This window comes from Mesocricetus auratus, unplaced genomic scaffold (assembly GCF_017639785.1).
Source record: "Mesocricetus auratus isolate SY011 unplaced genomic scaffold, BCM_Maur_2.0 Super-Scaffold_100028, whole genome shotgun sequence".
NCBI classification, from domain to species: Eukaryota; Metazoa; Chordata; class Mammalia; order Rodentia; family Cricetidae; genus Mesocricetus; species Mesocricetus auratus.
Window position 1 is genome coordinate 3,321,479 of NW_024429209.1, and position 15,563 is coordinate 3,337,041.

The window sequence follows — 15,563 nt, forward strand, 5'->3', positions numbered from 1 at the left end:
ACAAGTGATTATTTAGCATGAGGCTAGGAAGATAATATAATACTTGTTTTGTTTTTATGAGATAGGGTCTCTCTTCATAGCCCTGGCAGTCCTGGAACACAGTATGTAGGTCAGGCTGCTCTTGAACTCACAAAGATCCACCTGTCTCTGCCTCCCAAGTGCTGGGATTAAAGTGTGTATCACCATGTCTTGCTGGAGAATACAGTATTTGTAAAAATACTCTGAAAATGGCTAAACTTTTTTTTAAGACACAGTTGTAGACAGAAGTAATAGAAATGGGTTAATAATTAAGAGAGAACTAGCCAATAAGAAGCCTGAGCCATTGGCCAAATAGTTTATAATTAATATAAACCTGTTTGTTTATTTGGGACTGAACGGCTGTGACCCCAGGCAGAACAGAAACTTCCATCTACACAGAATCTTATGTAGCCCTGGCTAGGCTGGACCTCACTATGTAACCCAGTCTAACCTTGGACTCCTGTCAACCTTCTTGACTCTGTCCCCCAAGTGCTAGGATTTCAGAGGTATGCTACTATGCCTGGTTTTTCTTTTAAGACAGGATCTTGCTATGTATTCTAGGACTTGGTGTTCTCTTATCTCAGCTTTCTAAGCACTGGTATTATAGTCTGTACCATCATGCTTATAATGCTATTTGAGAAAAAACAAAACCAAAACACTCATATAACTATACATTCTGTACTGGTGGTTCATACTTTTCATCACTGCAGCCAAAATAAACATGGCAAAGCCACCCACTTCTTGACAATTCTGAGTTACAGACAAAATTACAGGCATACTAAAATAAAATGGGAAGAATACCAACGAGTGATGAGACAAGCTAACATAACCGTCTCTTAAAATATATGGAAAATGTTTCCTTATGGTCACCCAGGACAGGCTTCTCTGCAGTAGGGTTGGTCTACATTCCCTTTAGTTCCCTGACACCTGAAAGAGTTTGGCAATGTCTTAGGCTAAGAGCAAATTATGCAGGAAAAAATGGGGTAAAATAATATACATCTCTAGGTTGCTCCTTAAAGAGACAAGAGAAGTCACCCTGGCAAAGTCTACATGGTCACAAGAGTAGGGAGAACATCTCAGAACAGGAATGATTTGGGTTTCAGTCCCAGCTCTACCACTTACTGACTGGGCAAGCCGATCTGTCAGACTATTTTTATCTGCTAAGTGAAGATTAATACTACTTCAAAGGGATAATCTGAGCGCTAAGAGAGAATGTATGTAAAGCATGTGGCACACAAAAAGTACTTAAAAAATAAATAATAGCTGGATAGCCCATACCCCACAAAAAAATAAAGAAAGGGAATCAGGGAGGAAAAAGGGAGAGAGGGAAAGAAGCCAAAGCAGCAACAGAAGTGTCTTTAAGTCATCTACCCATTCAAACCCAGGGGCTTTTCTCTTAACACCAGTGATTGTCATCCAAGGACTCTGCATCCCAGAAGATATCTAGCAATATCTGGAGATTTTTTACTTGTCACCACTCGGAGGGCTAGTAGCATATAGTGGACACAAGCCAAAGTTGCTGCTAAACATTCTACAATGCACAGAATAGTGTCCCAAAGGATATCTAGTTCAAAAACATCAGTGCCAATATGAAGAAATTTTACAAGCATTATTTGTAACTCAATCTACAGAGCTACTTCCTTTCTTAGCTTTAGTTTACTCAGCAATAAGGAAATACGCTCATCTGTGCTCTCTGTCTCACCAAACTATTTAGAGCATCGAATTAAATGGTGGGGATGGACGAGAGGCACTTTCCTCATCATTTTCTTTTACAACATACGCAAAAGTACTGAGCTAAGTAGGCAGCTTTCAAATACCAGGGAATCCCTGTGATCAATGAAGATGGGAAGATATGAGTTAGAATTCTTTGGGAATACCACTGTTCAAATGGAACTCTTGTCTATCAGTTTGAACATGGGACTCTCATGAATAAGTAAATGGGACATGACCATGTCTCAGGGAGAGGAAAAAGCAAGATGGAATGTGGGAAGTGGGTAGGAACAGAACAAGCACATCAAAGAGGAACTGACAGGTGTTAGGGAGTGAGACTTTGCTTGGTGTCAGCCTATTTGGGACACAATGAAATAACACAGTTAGGGAGACGTACAACAGCAGAAAGTTAGTTCCTCACAGTTCTGGAAGATGCAAAGTTTAAGCCCAAGGTTGTAGCTCAGTTCAGTTTCTCATGAGAGCTCTTCCTGCTTCACAGATAACTGCCTTCTCACTCTGTCCTCATATGGTGACAGGAAGAGGTCACCAACCCTTACCTGATTCTGATGGTTAGCAAGACTGAGGGCAGGTTATATAATCACTGAAGCTAAACAGTCTGCTTTCTCCTGTCTTGAGAATATTCATTTCTGTGGCCAGACATGAGTTTACAGCTGCATATTTTAGTTCCTTCCTCCTCTTCATGGCACATTATTTTAGGTACAAACCCCCATATACATAGAAAGATGGTATTTAATGGACAGAGATTTCTGGAAACATGGTGGGGGGAGGCAGCAGAAGTCAAGTGGGTGTTAAAAAAGTAGACTGCCAAAGGAGGGAACATAAAGTCTCGTGAAAGTCAAAGGAAGGAGTGACAGAGAAAAGAAGTCACAGGGATGAGTATGGGGCTGGCAGGATACAATATAATTTAGTAAAAAATAGAAGTTAGCAGAGCTAGATGTTATAAAGTGCCTTGCTTTGGAAAGAAAAAGATAATTCGCATCAACATCTTTTGGTGCTCTCACCCTTTCCCACCCATTCACCTTATCCACACATGCTCTCAATTCTTTCCTCTAAGGATGCTATGGACCAAGCTAAAGTATTTTAACAGAAGACTAGGACAATCAACCAAAAGAATAGTACAGGAAAGAGTCTCTGATGTGTACACTGAACAGGGAGGGACAAGAGAGGTCTGCTTGTCTTAATGTTTGGTACTTCACATTTGCTGAGTCCCAGTGGCTGTCAACTATGCCATCTATCATGAACTTCTCTAATGCTAAGACAAAAATGAGGTATACTCTGCCAGGCATGGTAGTGCACACCTTTAATCCCAGCACTAAGGAGGCAGAGGCAGGTGGATCTTTGAGTTCCAGGACAGCCTGGTCTACAGAGTGAGTTCCAGGACAGCCAGGGCTACACAGATAAACCCTATATATATATATATAAAAAAAAATACTCCTGCCGCCAAAAAATGAGGTGTACTACTGACATCTATCTCTGATGAAAATGGTGATGTTGGCCAAAAGGTCACATTGTAAACTCAGTTAAATTTTGAGAGAGCATCGTAGCCTGTATCTATCACTAGCATGCATGTTAAAAATCTCCTTATAGAAACTAAAAACCAAAGCATTTGGATGCTAAATCAAATGGCACCTTCACACTTCCTATTTAAATTGGTCATATTATTTTTCCCCTTTCAGAGCTCTATAAAATAGGAAAACTTCAAAAAAAATGACTGAATATTTCCATGGAAAAGAAAAGGCAAGGGAAACACTAAAGAGCAGATTAAGAAATGAGTTTTTACAAATATTTACACCATTAAAAATCAAGCAAAATGTTTTACTTAGTATTCTGATGATATACAAAATTAGTTAATAGAAGAAAACCCTCTGTATATATTTTAGCTAAAGCAAAACAGTCTTTACCTTATCATTTAGAAGTGGTTTGATCTCTGTGAGTTGAACATCCTGAAGTTCATCCATGAGGATGGTTCAGTGTAGGTAAGTCTCAGGAATGAACCAGTAACTCTGAAACAGAAGAGAAGACAGGTGCTCAAGTTGATGTTGGAACCATAATGTCATTCTTTAGATGCTGGAATTTGCTCTGTGTATATCATGTACTTCTCAGGGTGCAGCAGACACACAGTGGAGATAGACTCTCAAAAAGGTTTATGTTATTCTTTCCCTCTGGTATTCATACCTTTCCACAGATCCCCCCCCACACGCCATGAATGTGGGTAGGATCTGTATCTTGCTTTTGACTAACAGAATGAGGAGAATGTAATAGGATGTACATGAATACTTTCAGGGATTACATTACAAAATATCTTAACATCTGTCTTGCTGAAAGATGCTCTGCCCTGTTATCTTTGTTGAGCCAGCTGGCATGCTATAAGATGACCATGTGGCAGGGAACTAAGGGCAGTTTCCCTTAAGCCAGCAAGGAGGGAAAAAAGATAGAAAGAAACTGAGAACCTAGATTCAGTATCTCTACAAGAAACTGAATACTACCAACAACCACATGATTCTGGAAACAGGCTCAGCTGAGAGGTAAATCAAACTGTCACCTTCTTTGCAGCCTTACAAGGGACCCATGAAGCTTTGAGATAACAAAGGTGTGGTACTTTAGGTTACTAAGTTTGTGGTAATATTTTAATGAAGAAACAATAAATACAATAGCCTTTGCGCTCATGCAGTATATATCTTGATTCCTAAAGATGGGTAAGTGAACAATATTTTCAAACTATGCTCTGGAAGCAACAATGTGGAGAGTGGGTTACAGAAGGTAACAACTCAAAGTTAATGATGTAGAATAGGACCCTGGATTAATGATGACAATGGTAATGAAGAGAAAATGAATAAAAAACTTTTGTTTGTTGTGTTGTGTTTTATTTTATGAGACAGGGTTTTCTCTGTATAGTTTTGGAGCCTGTCCTAGAACTCACTCTGTAGATCAAGCTGACCTCAAACTCTAGAGATCCACCTGCTTCTGCCTCCCAGTGCTGGGAATAAACAACTCTTTGCTGAGGAATTTCAGCATGGATAGGAGGATAGTAGCTGATCTCTGAGATGGCCATCTATGAGTCCCATTATCCCTGATTCTTGACATTTGTGCTCACTTATAATCTCCTACCCAAATAAATCAGAAATGACTTACATTACTAGTAGAACATAAGCAGAGTTAATAAAATATAACTTTATAGAGTTCCATTATATGGAACTCTATTGCTAAGGGAGAAAACTAATACATTGTGAGCGTACACAGACTTCTGGAGGTCCATGTGGAGGGGATTAACATGCTAGTACCAACCTGGTAGCTATGTGAGTGATCTTTCAAATGAATCCTAAAGCCCCAGTCAAGAGTTTAGATGTCAAGCCGGGCGTTGGTGGTGCACACCTTTAATCCCAGCACTTGGGAGGCAGAGGCAGGCGGATCTCTGTGAGGCCAGCCTGGTCTACAAGAGCTAGTTCCAGGACAGCCTCCAAAGCCACAGAGAAACCCTGTCTCGAAAAACCAAAAAAAAAAAAAAAAAAAAAGAGTTTAGATGTCTAAGTCATAGAAACATGACAGCCACACGAGACACTGGCCAGAACTTCTCTGCCAAGCCTGTTTCTATGTTCCTGGCACACAGAAACTATAAAAGATAATAAATAATTTTGTTTTGAAATGATGTTATATAACAATATGTAATCAGTAAAAAGGGAACAAACTGGAGTTCAAAGAAAGGAAGATGGCTAGATAGAGTTTTAAGATCGCTGACCAGAAAGCCTTCCTTTATCCCACCATACAGCCATGGACACTGTAAGCACTGGGTACTACACTGTAGGTACATGATTCGCACCCTGGCCTCAAAGCTCCACATTGTCTCCCTTCTGTCTTGTCCCTGGATCCATCAAGCTAGGAAAAATGCTAATTCAATGAGTTTGGGATGTAGTCACTCAACACCACTTACTGGAGACCTACTCTGCAAAACAATAGGAAAGCTCAAAGGAGAACAAAAGAACAGAGATGACAATGGTCTATAAGTGATAAAGAGACAGAGCTCCAAGTGAAAACAATTGCTTCTAATTGGTGAGAATTAACAAGTCCTCAAAAGAGATTGGTGTGCTACAGATGCTGGACCCATGATGGAATTAGATATGAACTGAAATTAGTCAAAATGATTGAATACAGCTCCCCTACTAAACATCATGCAGCACACTTCAGTGTATCTGCTGCTGTTTCCCATGCTCACACGCCTGGTGCTGACATTTGCGGCCTCTGTCCAGCATGACAAGAGGCTTTATTCTACATACCTCTAGCCCAAGAAACATAGAAACTCAAAATTCAGAAGACATAGCTACTTTACTAGCACACATGCGGCCCTGGGTTCAATCTCCAGCTCTGAAAAAAATGCTTGGTATTTACTCAATTTGTGTTTATTAATCATACAGTCAACTATGGCTGTTTTTCATTTGGACTTTATATGGTCGTTCAGACCAAGTGAAAACAATAGAATGTCGAAAAGATACTTTATTTACACTTCTTTTATCTAAAGATAAAAATTTTACCACCACTAGCAAGGCAGAGACAAGAGGATTCAACGTTTGATGTCATCTGGGCTCCACAGGAAGAACCTGTCCCAAAATAAACACCAATTTGAATTTGTTCCCATGATGTTCTCTTTTTCCCATGCAAAATGGTGATTTCCTGACACACTGTTTTCCATATCACCTGTTTTATTTCCTAGTTCAATTCACTCACAAGAAAACAGCACAAACTTCATTGTGGGTGGGTGGGCCTGCCAAGGAGCCTCAGGTCCAAAATCAAGATGTCTGCTTACTGCTCCCCTGAATTCTCTGTTTGCTTTCTAAGACAAGATTTCATACAGCCCAGGCTAGTTCCAAACTTGATATGTATCTGAGACTGTTCTTGAACTACTCATCCTCCTGCTTTTACGTGGTGGGATTGTAAGCAAGTATCACCATGCCTGGGCATCTCCTGCTTCTACTGTAAGAGAAAATGAGATGCCTGCACCAGTATATACTTAGATACAAACTAAAGAAGACTGTCCCACTAGCTGGGAAGACTAAGGAAGGAATGCTGGAGCTGCTCCAGGGTTATTTAGAAATTGGCAAGCAGACAGGAGCATTTACTTTCTACATATGAAGGGACCTGGTGCATTCCTTTTTCTTAGTTCCTGCCATCTTTGCCCCTTGCCAGTGAGCAGTTTTATAATATCTATAAGAAAAGTAAGATCACATGGTGGAAAACTCCATCTCCAGATCTGGCTCCCTCCTGGGGATCTGTGGCCCGCAGTTCCGGCATCTGCTGCCAGGTCCCATCCTGGCACAAAAAGGTACTGATATTTTCAAAGGGCTGGTAAAAATTTCATAAGCTACAATAGACAACAAATGTTTGCCCTCTTTCCTAGTCTTGAGAGGAAGCAGGAAGAGTGATAAAACCCAGGTACCCTCCAACTGAAGGAAAAGAAAAGGGGCAAAAGTAGGTACCAACTTCATGCCAAGAGTTCTCTAAGCATCTTATGTTTATCTCTCATATCAATCTTTCCAGGAAGATGTCTTCATTAACTTTATAAATGAGAAACTTAGGCCTGGACCAGTTTTCTGAAATTCTATGTGTAAGAGATAAGGTAATGACTTTCTTTTTTCTTTCTCCGATATATAATAGTGTCTATTCCAGGCCCCACCAGCTGGTTATGGGAACCTGGATCAGTTCCTTCCTCTCCACCCACATGGTGGCACCCCTTGAGGTAAAGTCAATGGAAGCCTAAAGCAATCCTATACATACCAACAATGACTCAGACCCCTTGGAAATAGAGGTTTGAGTCATCATGCCAGGATAAGAATTCACTCTTTCAGCAGCTAACTAAGGACAAGGAGAATATGAAATAAGAAGAGGGGTATTAAATTCTAGCTATTCCTTGGTAGCCAGTTTTAGAAACAAGGACTACTTCTCACTTGTTAAAATAGTGTGCTTCAACCTTCAATATACACTCTCCTGAGGCTTTTGTCAGTTTTGAGGGATAACAATGCAGCATGTGCTTAATCACTGAAGGCTGAGATCACCTGAGATGAAAGAGTGGCCTGAAGGATGGATCCCTGACAACATCTTTACTAGAGATAGTGAGATGGAGCAGAGACTCTATTATTTTCATCCTGCCATCTACTAAAAAGAATATATTCAGCATTCTCTATATAATAAACTATATGGATTTAAAAAGACTCAACAGGCCAGATGGACTAGAAGGAGAATACACCAGGAAGAATGGTTTGTAGGAACTCAGCTGAAAGGCAACAGTCTGTCAAGCAGCTGGAATTACAAATGTAGAGAGTAAAGGAAGGACTAGGAACACTCAGAGTTAGAGCACCAATTTGGCATACACAGGGTCTGAGCCTCTACAAAATAAGCCTAAAATAAAATAAAGGGAAATTAAAAGCTGATTTAAAGTAACACAAGGTCAAGAAAAGACAGTTTTGTGTCAAAGTTTCTGGTTAGGTAGATAGAAGAATGATGACTGAATGAATGGAGATGGAGGAACTGGAAAAGAACAGACATTAGTCCAAGTGAGATTTAGTGAGATGAATCTGCAGGTCCTTCAGAAGGACAAGTGAGTGACAGAAAGTAGAACCATTAGGAGATAAAGAAAATGTTCAGAGATGCTGAAGGAAAAGCAGAAATGTGGTATATAGAAGCTGAGGGAAAAGAGGTTTATACAATAAGAGAAGGAAACTGTCCAATGATGAAAAAGAACGGAAGAGGTTGAGGACTGAAAAGGGACCTTTATTTTCTTGCAGAGAACAGTAATGGTATCAAAACCTAGGGAGAATCAGGCATGCTGTAATACCAGAACTAGAGAGGTTGAGGCAGGAGGATACTGTGAGATTAAGATCAGCCAAGCTGGGTGGTGGTGGCACACACCTTTAATGCCAGCACTATAGAGAAAAACCCTCCCTCAAAACCCAAAAGAGAAAGAAAACTACCCTAAGTTACAGAGGCTTAAGACAAAAGACAATCAATAAAGCTGTGGTTACTGAGAAAGTTTCATGAAGAAAATAATATCTGAAAGTAATCTGTACTTTCAAGTACATGTGTGGTGATACAAACAGGCTAAAAGAATTCAGGTCCACCACACCTACTCCACAGCGAATTCTGGAAGTAATACTTCAAACTGAAGAGAGGAATAATCACAGCTAAGAGAGCATAGAAAGAAAACAAATGAACAAAAGAAATACAAAATAAGACTAAGAACAGAAACAGCAAAAACCAAACAACAGAATAACAGCAGTAACATACACCTTTCAATAATAACGTTATATATTAATTACCTTAACTCCCCAGTCAAAAAACATAGGTACGTATAGCTCTCATCCCTTACCCAAGAGGCTTCTTTTGCAGCAGATGGAAATGATGGAGACTGTCATAGAAATCCACAACTAGAAATCCACAACCACTGGCTGCAGCCCAGCGTTGGTGGCGCACGCCTTTAATCCCAGCACTCGGGAGGCAGAGGCAGGTGATCTCTGTGAGTTCGAGGCCAGCCTGGTCTACAGACAAGTTCCAGGACAGCCTTCAAAATGATACAGAGAAACCCTGTCTCAAAAAACCGGAAAAAAAAAGAAGAAGAAAGAAAGAGTGAGCACTGGCTGCTCCTGCATAGGACCTCAGTACCTGCACAGCAGTTTATAATGGTCCCTAACTCCAGTTCCAATAAATCCAGTACTCTTCTTCTGACACATACATCTTCTGACACATAGATACATGCAAACAAAGCACTCAAACACTAAAACAAAACTTTTCAGTTTTAAATAAAAAACTTTAAAAAGTAGTTTTATTTTTATTTTTTCAACATTTTACTTTTATTTGTGTGAATGTATGTATTAATATGCCCATGTACTTGCAGATGCCTGTAGAGGTCTGATGAGAGCACTGGATCTCCAGAAACAGAGTTCAGGCAGTTGTGAACTACCTGGTGTGAGTTCAGAGAATGGAACTCAGGTTCTCTGCAAGAGCAGCAGGTGCTGCTATCACTGAGCTATCTCTTTAGTTCTCTAAATAAATCTTTTTTTTTGGGGGGGGAGAAAAGGTAATCTGGTGGGTGTAGTGATACATGCCTTTAATCCCAGCAGAAGCAGGTAAATCTGTGAGTTCAAGGCCATCATGGTCTATTCTGTGAAACTCTGTCTCAGAAACAAACAAAACCAAATAAATAAATTCACAACTGGACAAAACGCAGAGAACAAGTGACTGTGTGATGCTCAACTAAAATCAATACATCTACAACTTCTACACCTAAGACTCAAGAAATATTATCAAAGAGGCAGCAGAAAGACTAAGAGTCAGATAACCAGGATACCTGCTGCTAGACAGTATCTTCTAGTCAGGGAGTGTGCCCATGAAATCTCAATAATATAGTTGCCTACACAAGACATGCATAATGACAACAGTAGTTGACATGTTAGTATAGATGGGGGAAATCTCACAAGGCCCACACTAGATGAAGAGCTACAGGAAATTAATGGCTGCTGAGAGAGGGACAGTCAATTTTTTTCTAGGAACAAATTCCTTGATAAGTTTATCCAATCTAAACTGGTTGGCCCTAAACCCATATACATAAGGACAACACTAAATGACCCAACTAGGTTGTGTGCTGTATATTTATAGATAAATAATAATAATAATAATAAAGAGGTCATAAATTTGAAGAGTTGGGGGAAGACACAGTAGGAGCTGAAGGGAGAACAGGGAGAGGTAGACATTATGTAAATATAGTACTTGTGTATGAAATTCTCATAAATTAAAACATGTAAATTAAAAGCAACAAAATCCAGCCGGGTGTTTCTGAGTTCGAGGCCAACCTGGTATACAGAGCAAGTTCCAGGACAGCCTCCAAAAAAACAATACAGAGAAACCCTATCTCAAAAAAACAAAACAAAACAAAAACAAACAAACAAAAGCAACAAAATCCTTGGTCATCTTGTCTATAATTTTCTTAGCTACAACTGGACCTGGGAGCTTTAAGGAATATTAATACAAGACCTTAATCCTAAAGGTCATTTTAACCAGTTAGGGCAGGGCTTAGGCGTTCTTAAAGATTCATTGGTAATTCTTAAATGCTAAGGCTAAGAAGCACTGGTCTCCAGCAGTATCTCTTTCCTCCAATTAGGAAGAGACAAAATTTAAATGATTTGACTAAATCCACACACCTGAATGTGTATGGGGCTAAGACCACTGTTTAGACACCAAGCCCAGACTCTGGAAGATATTCTAGGACACTGGGCTACATTCCTTTCTTCCATTTATAAGAAACACAATTATGTGGTGACTTGGCTTTGCAGTTCTGTCAGGCCTAAAGCCTGAATTAATCTAATCATCAAACCATTGACTTAAGCATCCTCCCAAGCATCTAGGGTAATGGATGTTGGTTTCACTGCTGTCCCCTAGGGGCCCTTTATAGAGTAAAGGATCTCAAGAGACAGCCTGGGAAGCCAAATAAACAAACCAACTCCATGGAACAAATAGAACTCTTAAAGTCTAGTTCACAGATTTTTCCCTGCACAAATGAAAATCTGGGTATCTCTTTACAGGAAGAAATAGTTTCAGATGCTACCTTCCTCCCTACATAAATGAGGGGAGTGAGGGCCAAAGGTTGAGGTATACTCATAGATCTTCATTCTAACAGGAAACACCCATGCTTCTCTGGGGCCCTGGATAAGGTATAACCATACCCCTTACAACAGACCCTCCCTTTTTCTATGTCATTCTTAAATTCTGAAAGCAGGTGGTAAGTAGATTTGCAGAGACTGACAAATTGGAAATCAAGCCTGCCCTATGTGCTCATTTTATTCATTGCTGGGTCTGGGTACAGAAAACTGCTAGAACAAAGCAATCCCATAGAGAGACCTTGTTAATTACAGACTCCCAACCAACTGGGAATTTTCTAGCACAGAGCTTATCTAAAGCAACTCTAGCACCAGAAGCACTCCCTTCTGCCTTCCTCTCTTGAAGGACACAGCTCAAGACACTAGGGAAGCTACTACTGGCAAGGCCCTGGTACAGAGCTTGGAAGAACTCCGGGTTCTTACCAGCTGAAGGCAGAATCCCTGAAACAATTTGTTCCTTTCTACAGTCTGAATGGGGTAAATGACAAATAAAAACCCTACAGAAGTATTTCATGTTCATACCTGCCACAGTTACCGAGTGCTTTTCCTATGCCAGGTGCCAGGATAACCATTATATCCATTCGTTATTCATGCTATGTTCTAACATTTAAAAGCTGGGCAGTGCAATCTGCTCCCTTTTACAGAAGAAGAAACTGAGGCAATTTGGCTTTGTAATTTGCCTAAATCCACACAGCTAGCAAGCAGCAGAGCAAGGATTTGAACATTAGCATTCTGAATACAGATCATGGACCAGTCTCTATTAACAATTTTTTTCTCTTTTGTGCCAACTGCTCATTAATTCTTCTTTACTATTTCAGGTTTGGTTTTTGTGGTGGTTTGAATGAAAATGGTCGCCATTGGCTCATATATTTGAATACTTGGTGTTGTAATTTTAAAAAAGCTGCTCAAGAGAGAAAGATGTCATGCAACAGAGTTCAAGTAGAGGGTTTTGTTTGTTTGTTTTGTTTTGTTTTGATTAAGGGAAAAGGATCTTAACAAGGGAAAATGGGAGAGGGGAAACCAGCCTCCAGAGACAAGAGCAGCAGGAAAGAGGAAAGAGAGGCAGAGAAAGAGGGGAACAGACAGAGAGAGGGAGAAAAAGAAAGAGAGGAACGGGAGGTGGGCAGGGCCCTTTTAAAAGGGAACATACTGAATAGGCACAGGTGGTGCTCTTAGTAGCAGCAGCTGAGGGCATATCTTGTCAGAACTCCAAAGACAAGCCAGTACAAATGCCTAAATACTAACACTCAGTCACCAACTGGTAGAACTGTTTGGGAAGGATTAGGGGGTATGGCCTTGTTAGAGGAGGTGTGTAATGGAGCTTGGAGGTTTCAAAAGTCCACACTATTCCTAGTTATCTCACTCTGCCTTCTGGTTGTGACTCAAAATATGAGCTCTCAGCTGCTGGACCAGCTCCATGCCTGCCTGACTACTGCCATGCTCCTGCCACAATGGTCATGGACTCACCCTCTGAACCTATAATCCCCCAAAAATCTCTTCCTTTTATAAGCTGTCTTGCTCATGGTGTCTTATCACAGCATAGGAAAGTAACTAAGACATTTCTAAAGTCTATTAGGAATTTCAAGATCAACAAATTTTGAAAACAGAAAAACAATTTACAAACTTTGACTATTATTACAAGGAACAAACCAATATCTACCTATGGTTACTGGAAAAGCAATCTACTTCTGGGATGTCTAAGGGCCCAAGTTCTGTTACAGTAAATACAGTAAATACACCATTTCAACACAGCAGCATCTTCCAAGGCTGAAGACTGTTAGGAGAAGTTCTGCCCTCACCCCCACCCCAAGCTTCTCGACTTCAGGAAGAGAGACAATAACCAAATCTCCCTCTTCTCTCTGCCAAATTTCAAAGATTAATATACAATGATCTTGCCATTAATATCTCATAATTTTATTTTATTTTTGGTTTTTAGAGACAGGGTTTCTCTGTGGCTTTGGAGGCTGCCCTGGAACTAGCTGTTGTAGACCAGGCTGGTCTCGAACTCACAGACACCCACATACCTCTGCCTCCCAAGTGCTGGGATTAAAGGCATGTGCCACCACTGCCCGGCGAGCACATAATTTTAAGAAAGCACTTCATTTTTTTCTTTTTCTTTTTTGATACTGGGTATCAAAATTAGGTCCTCGAGCATGTTAAACAAGGACTCTATCACTGATCTTTATCATGAGGCTCATTCACTTTTTAACCATGAACTGAAACATAAGGTATAAAAATGTAGAAGCACTGTAAGGATAAACTGATAAAAATGTCATTTCTAATAAACTGCTTTTTCAAACAAATGGTATTTCTTGAAAAATTATCACAATTATGAATTAATGGGAAGTTGATATGATTTCAAACCTCAAATTACAATTAGAATTGGGAAGCAATTTCACAGGATGTTTATTATCTACATATGGTTTCCTTATCCTAATTTATTAGATTTGTAAGTTTGTAAGCCATCAAACTGATAGTTCCACTACATGACAACTATTTCCCTAAAAGTCAAAACAGTATCTTCTTTAAAGATACTACAAAAACCAGGCTTTGTTGGTGTATGCCTTTAATCCCAGCACTTGGGAAGCAGAGGCAGGTGGATCTCTTTGGGTTTGAGGTCAGAGTGGTCTACAGTGTGAGTTCCAGGACAGCCTCCAGAGCTATACAGAGAAACCCTGTCTTGAGGGGAAAAAGATGCTACAAAATATAACAAAAGATCTTAATGAGTCGAGAGATATATAAAGAATGCTGTATTTGGAATTGAATCTTGATCAACTGAAAAATTCAGACTGTAGACTATGGGCTAATGATAACATAGTCAAAGCTTGGTGGAAGCCACCCTTATACTTAGGAAATTAATATACTTAAACAGTGTGTGTGTGTGGAGACAGCAAGCACATAGAGGTTTCTCCTTTCACCATTATGTGGGATCCAAGGATCAAACTCAGTTTTGCAGCAAGAGCTTTTACCCATTAAGCCACATTGTTGGCCCCAGGAAACTGATCTTAATTTACTATATTAAGTCTCTGGGAAAGACAAAAAGTAACCCCTCCATATAAATAGCCAGGAAGACTAACAGCTTTACACTACATGGCCCCACATTAGGTTTAATAGCATAACATGCTCAGTACCATAATGTTTACAGAATACAACTCAGCATGCAAAGAAGGCACATCTCCTTCACTGTGCACTCCTATAGTCAGCAACAACAAATATTTATTTGGGGCTGATAATATGTCAAGCCCTCTTGGGTTAAATACAGAAAACACAGAATTTTTTTTCAGAAGAGAATACCATTCCAGGGGAGGGAGGCTGGAGAATCATACCTAGAGACTGGGGTATACTAAGCATGGGCTCTACTACTGAGTCACATACCCAGTTCAAAGCAATTCATTTTTCTATTTAAAATGTCCTCCATATATCAGTTAATTTTATGTGAATAAATGTGAGAGGAAATTAATGACAACATTATAGGTTATTGTTATAACTACAACAGAGTTAGCATTTAACCAAAGATTTTTAATTTACCAAAGTAACCCTCAAATCTATAATCTTGGTAAGTTTTTGTGTGCTGTTCTCAAGCAGCCTCTTAAGGGGAAAGGGAAATTCTTGAAAGAGATAACACCTTTTTAGCATTAAACCTGCAGTATTATTAATCTTTGGACTTCAGAAGGCCCCTCCTCTTCCAGGCACTCCTTTCTGAGCCGGCCTCCTATAATCCAGGCTGGCCTTAAACTTGCTATGGAGCCAAAAATACCTTAAACTCTTGATCTTCCTGCTTCTACTTCTGAGAGTCCTTCCAGATGAACGTTTCCTTATCTAGACTTATCACACACACACACACACACACACACACACACACACACACACACACACACACACACTTCCCCTCCACCTCTGCAACCCAGCAAACAAACAAACAAAAGTAAACTTTCCATTTGGCCTTTTCTTTGCTACTGTCCTCATTTCTTGCCTGGATTTGATCATCCACTCATCATTATCAGCCAGGCCCTGATCCCAGCTCCTAGGAGTTATTTGCAGAGCTCCATCACCAGACTCCCAGCTTTAGCAAAGGATTTGTATTTCCAGAAGCTACCAGTAGCTGTCATACAGCAGACACTAAAAACATTTGTTGTTTGACTAGATCGCTTCATTGAGCTCTTTTTAAAATCTATA

General features: G+C 40.0%; 1 protein-coding gene across 4 annotated transcripts in view; it reads right to left on the minus strand.

Moving 5' to 3' along the window:
* LOC101827194 (protein NDRG3) overlaps positions 1–15,563 on the minus strand; it is a 59,551-nt gene that overhangs the window by 39,964 nt on the left and 4,024 nt on the right. For all 4 annotated transcript variants that reach the window (XM_040733133.1, XM_040733130.1, XM_040733129.1 and 1 more), the window contains exon 2: positions 3,651–3,752. In XM_040733133.1, coding sequence (XP_040589067.1) covers positions 3,651–3,707 — 57 coding nt within the window. In that variant the 5' untranslated portion in view covers positions 3,708–3,752. The remainder of the gene's footprint in view (positions 1–3,650; positions 3,753–15,563) is intronic.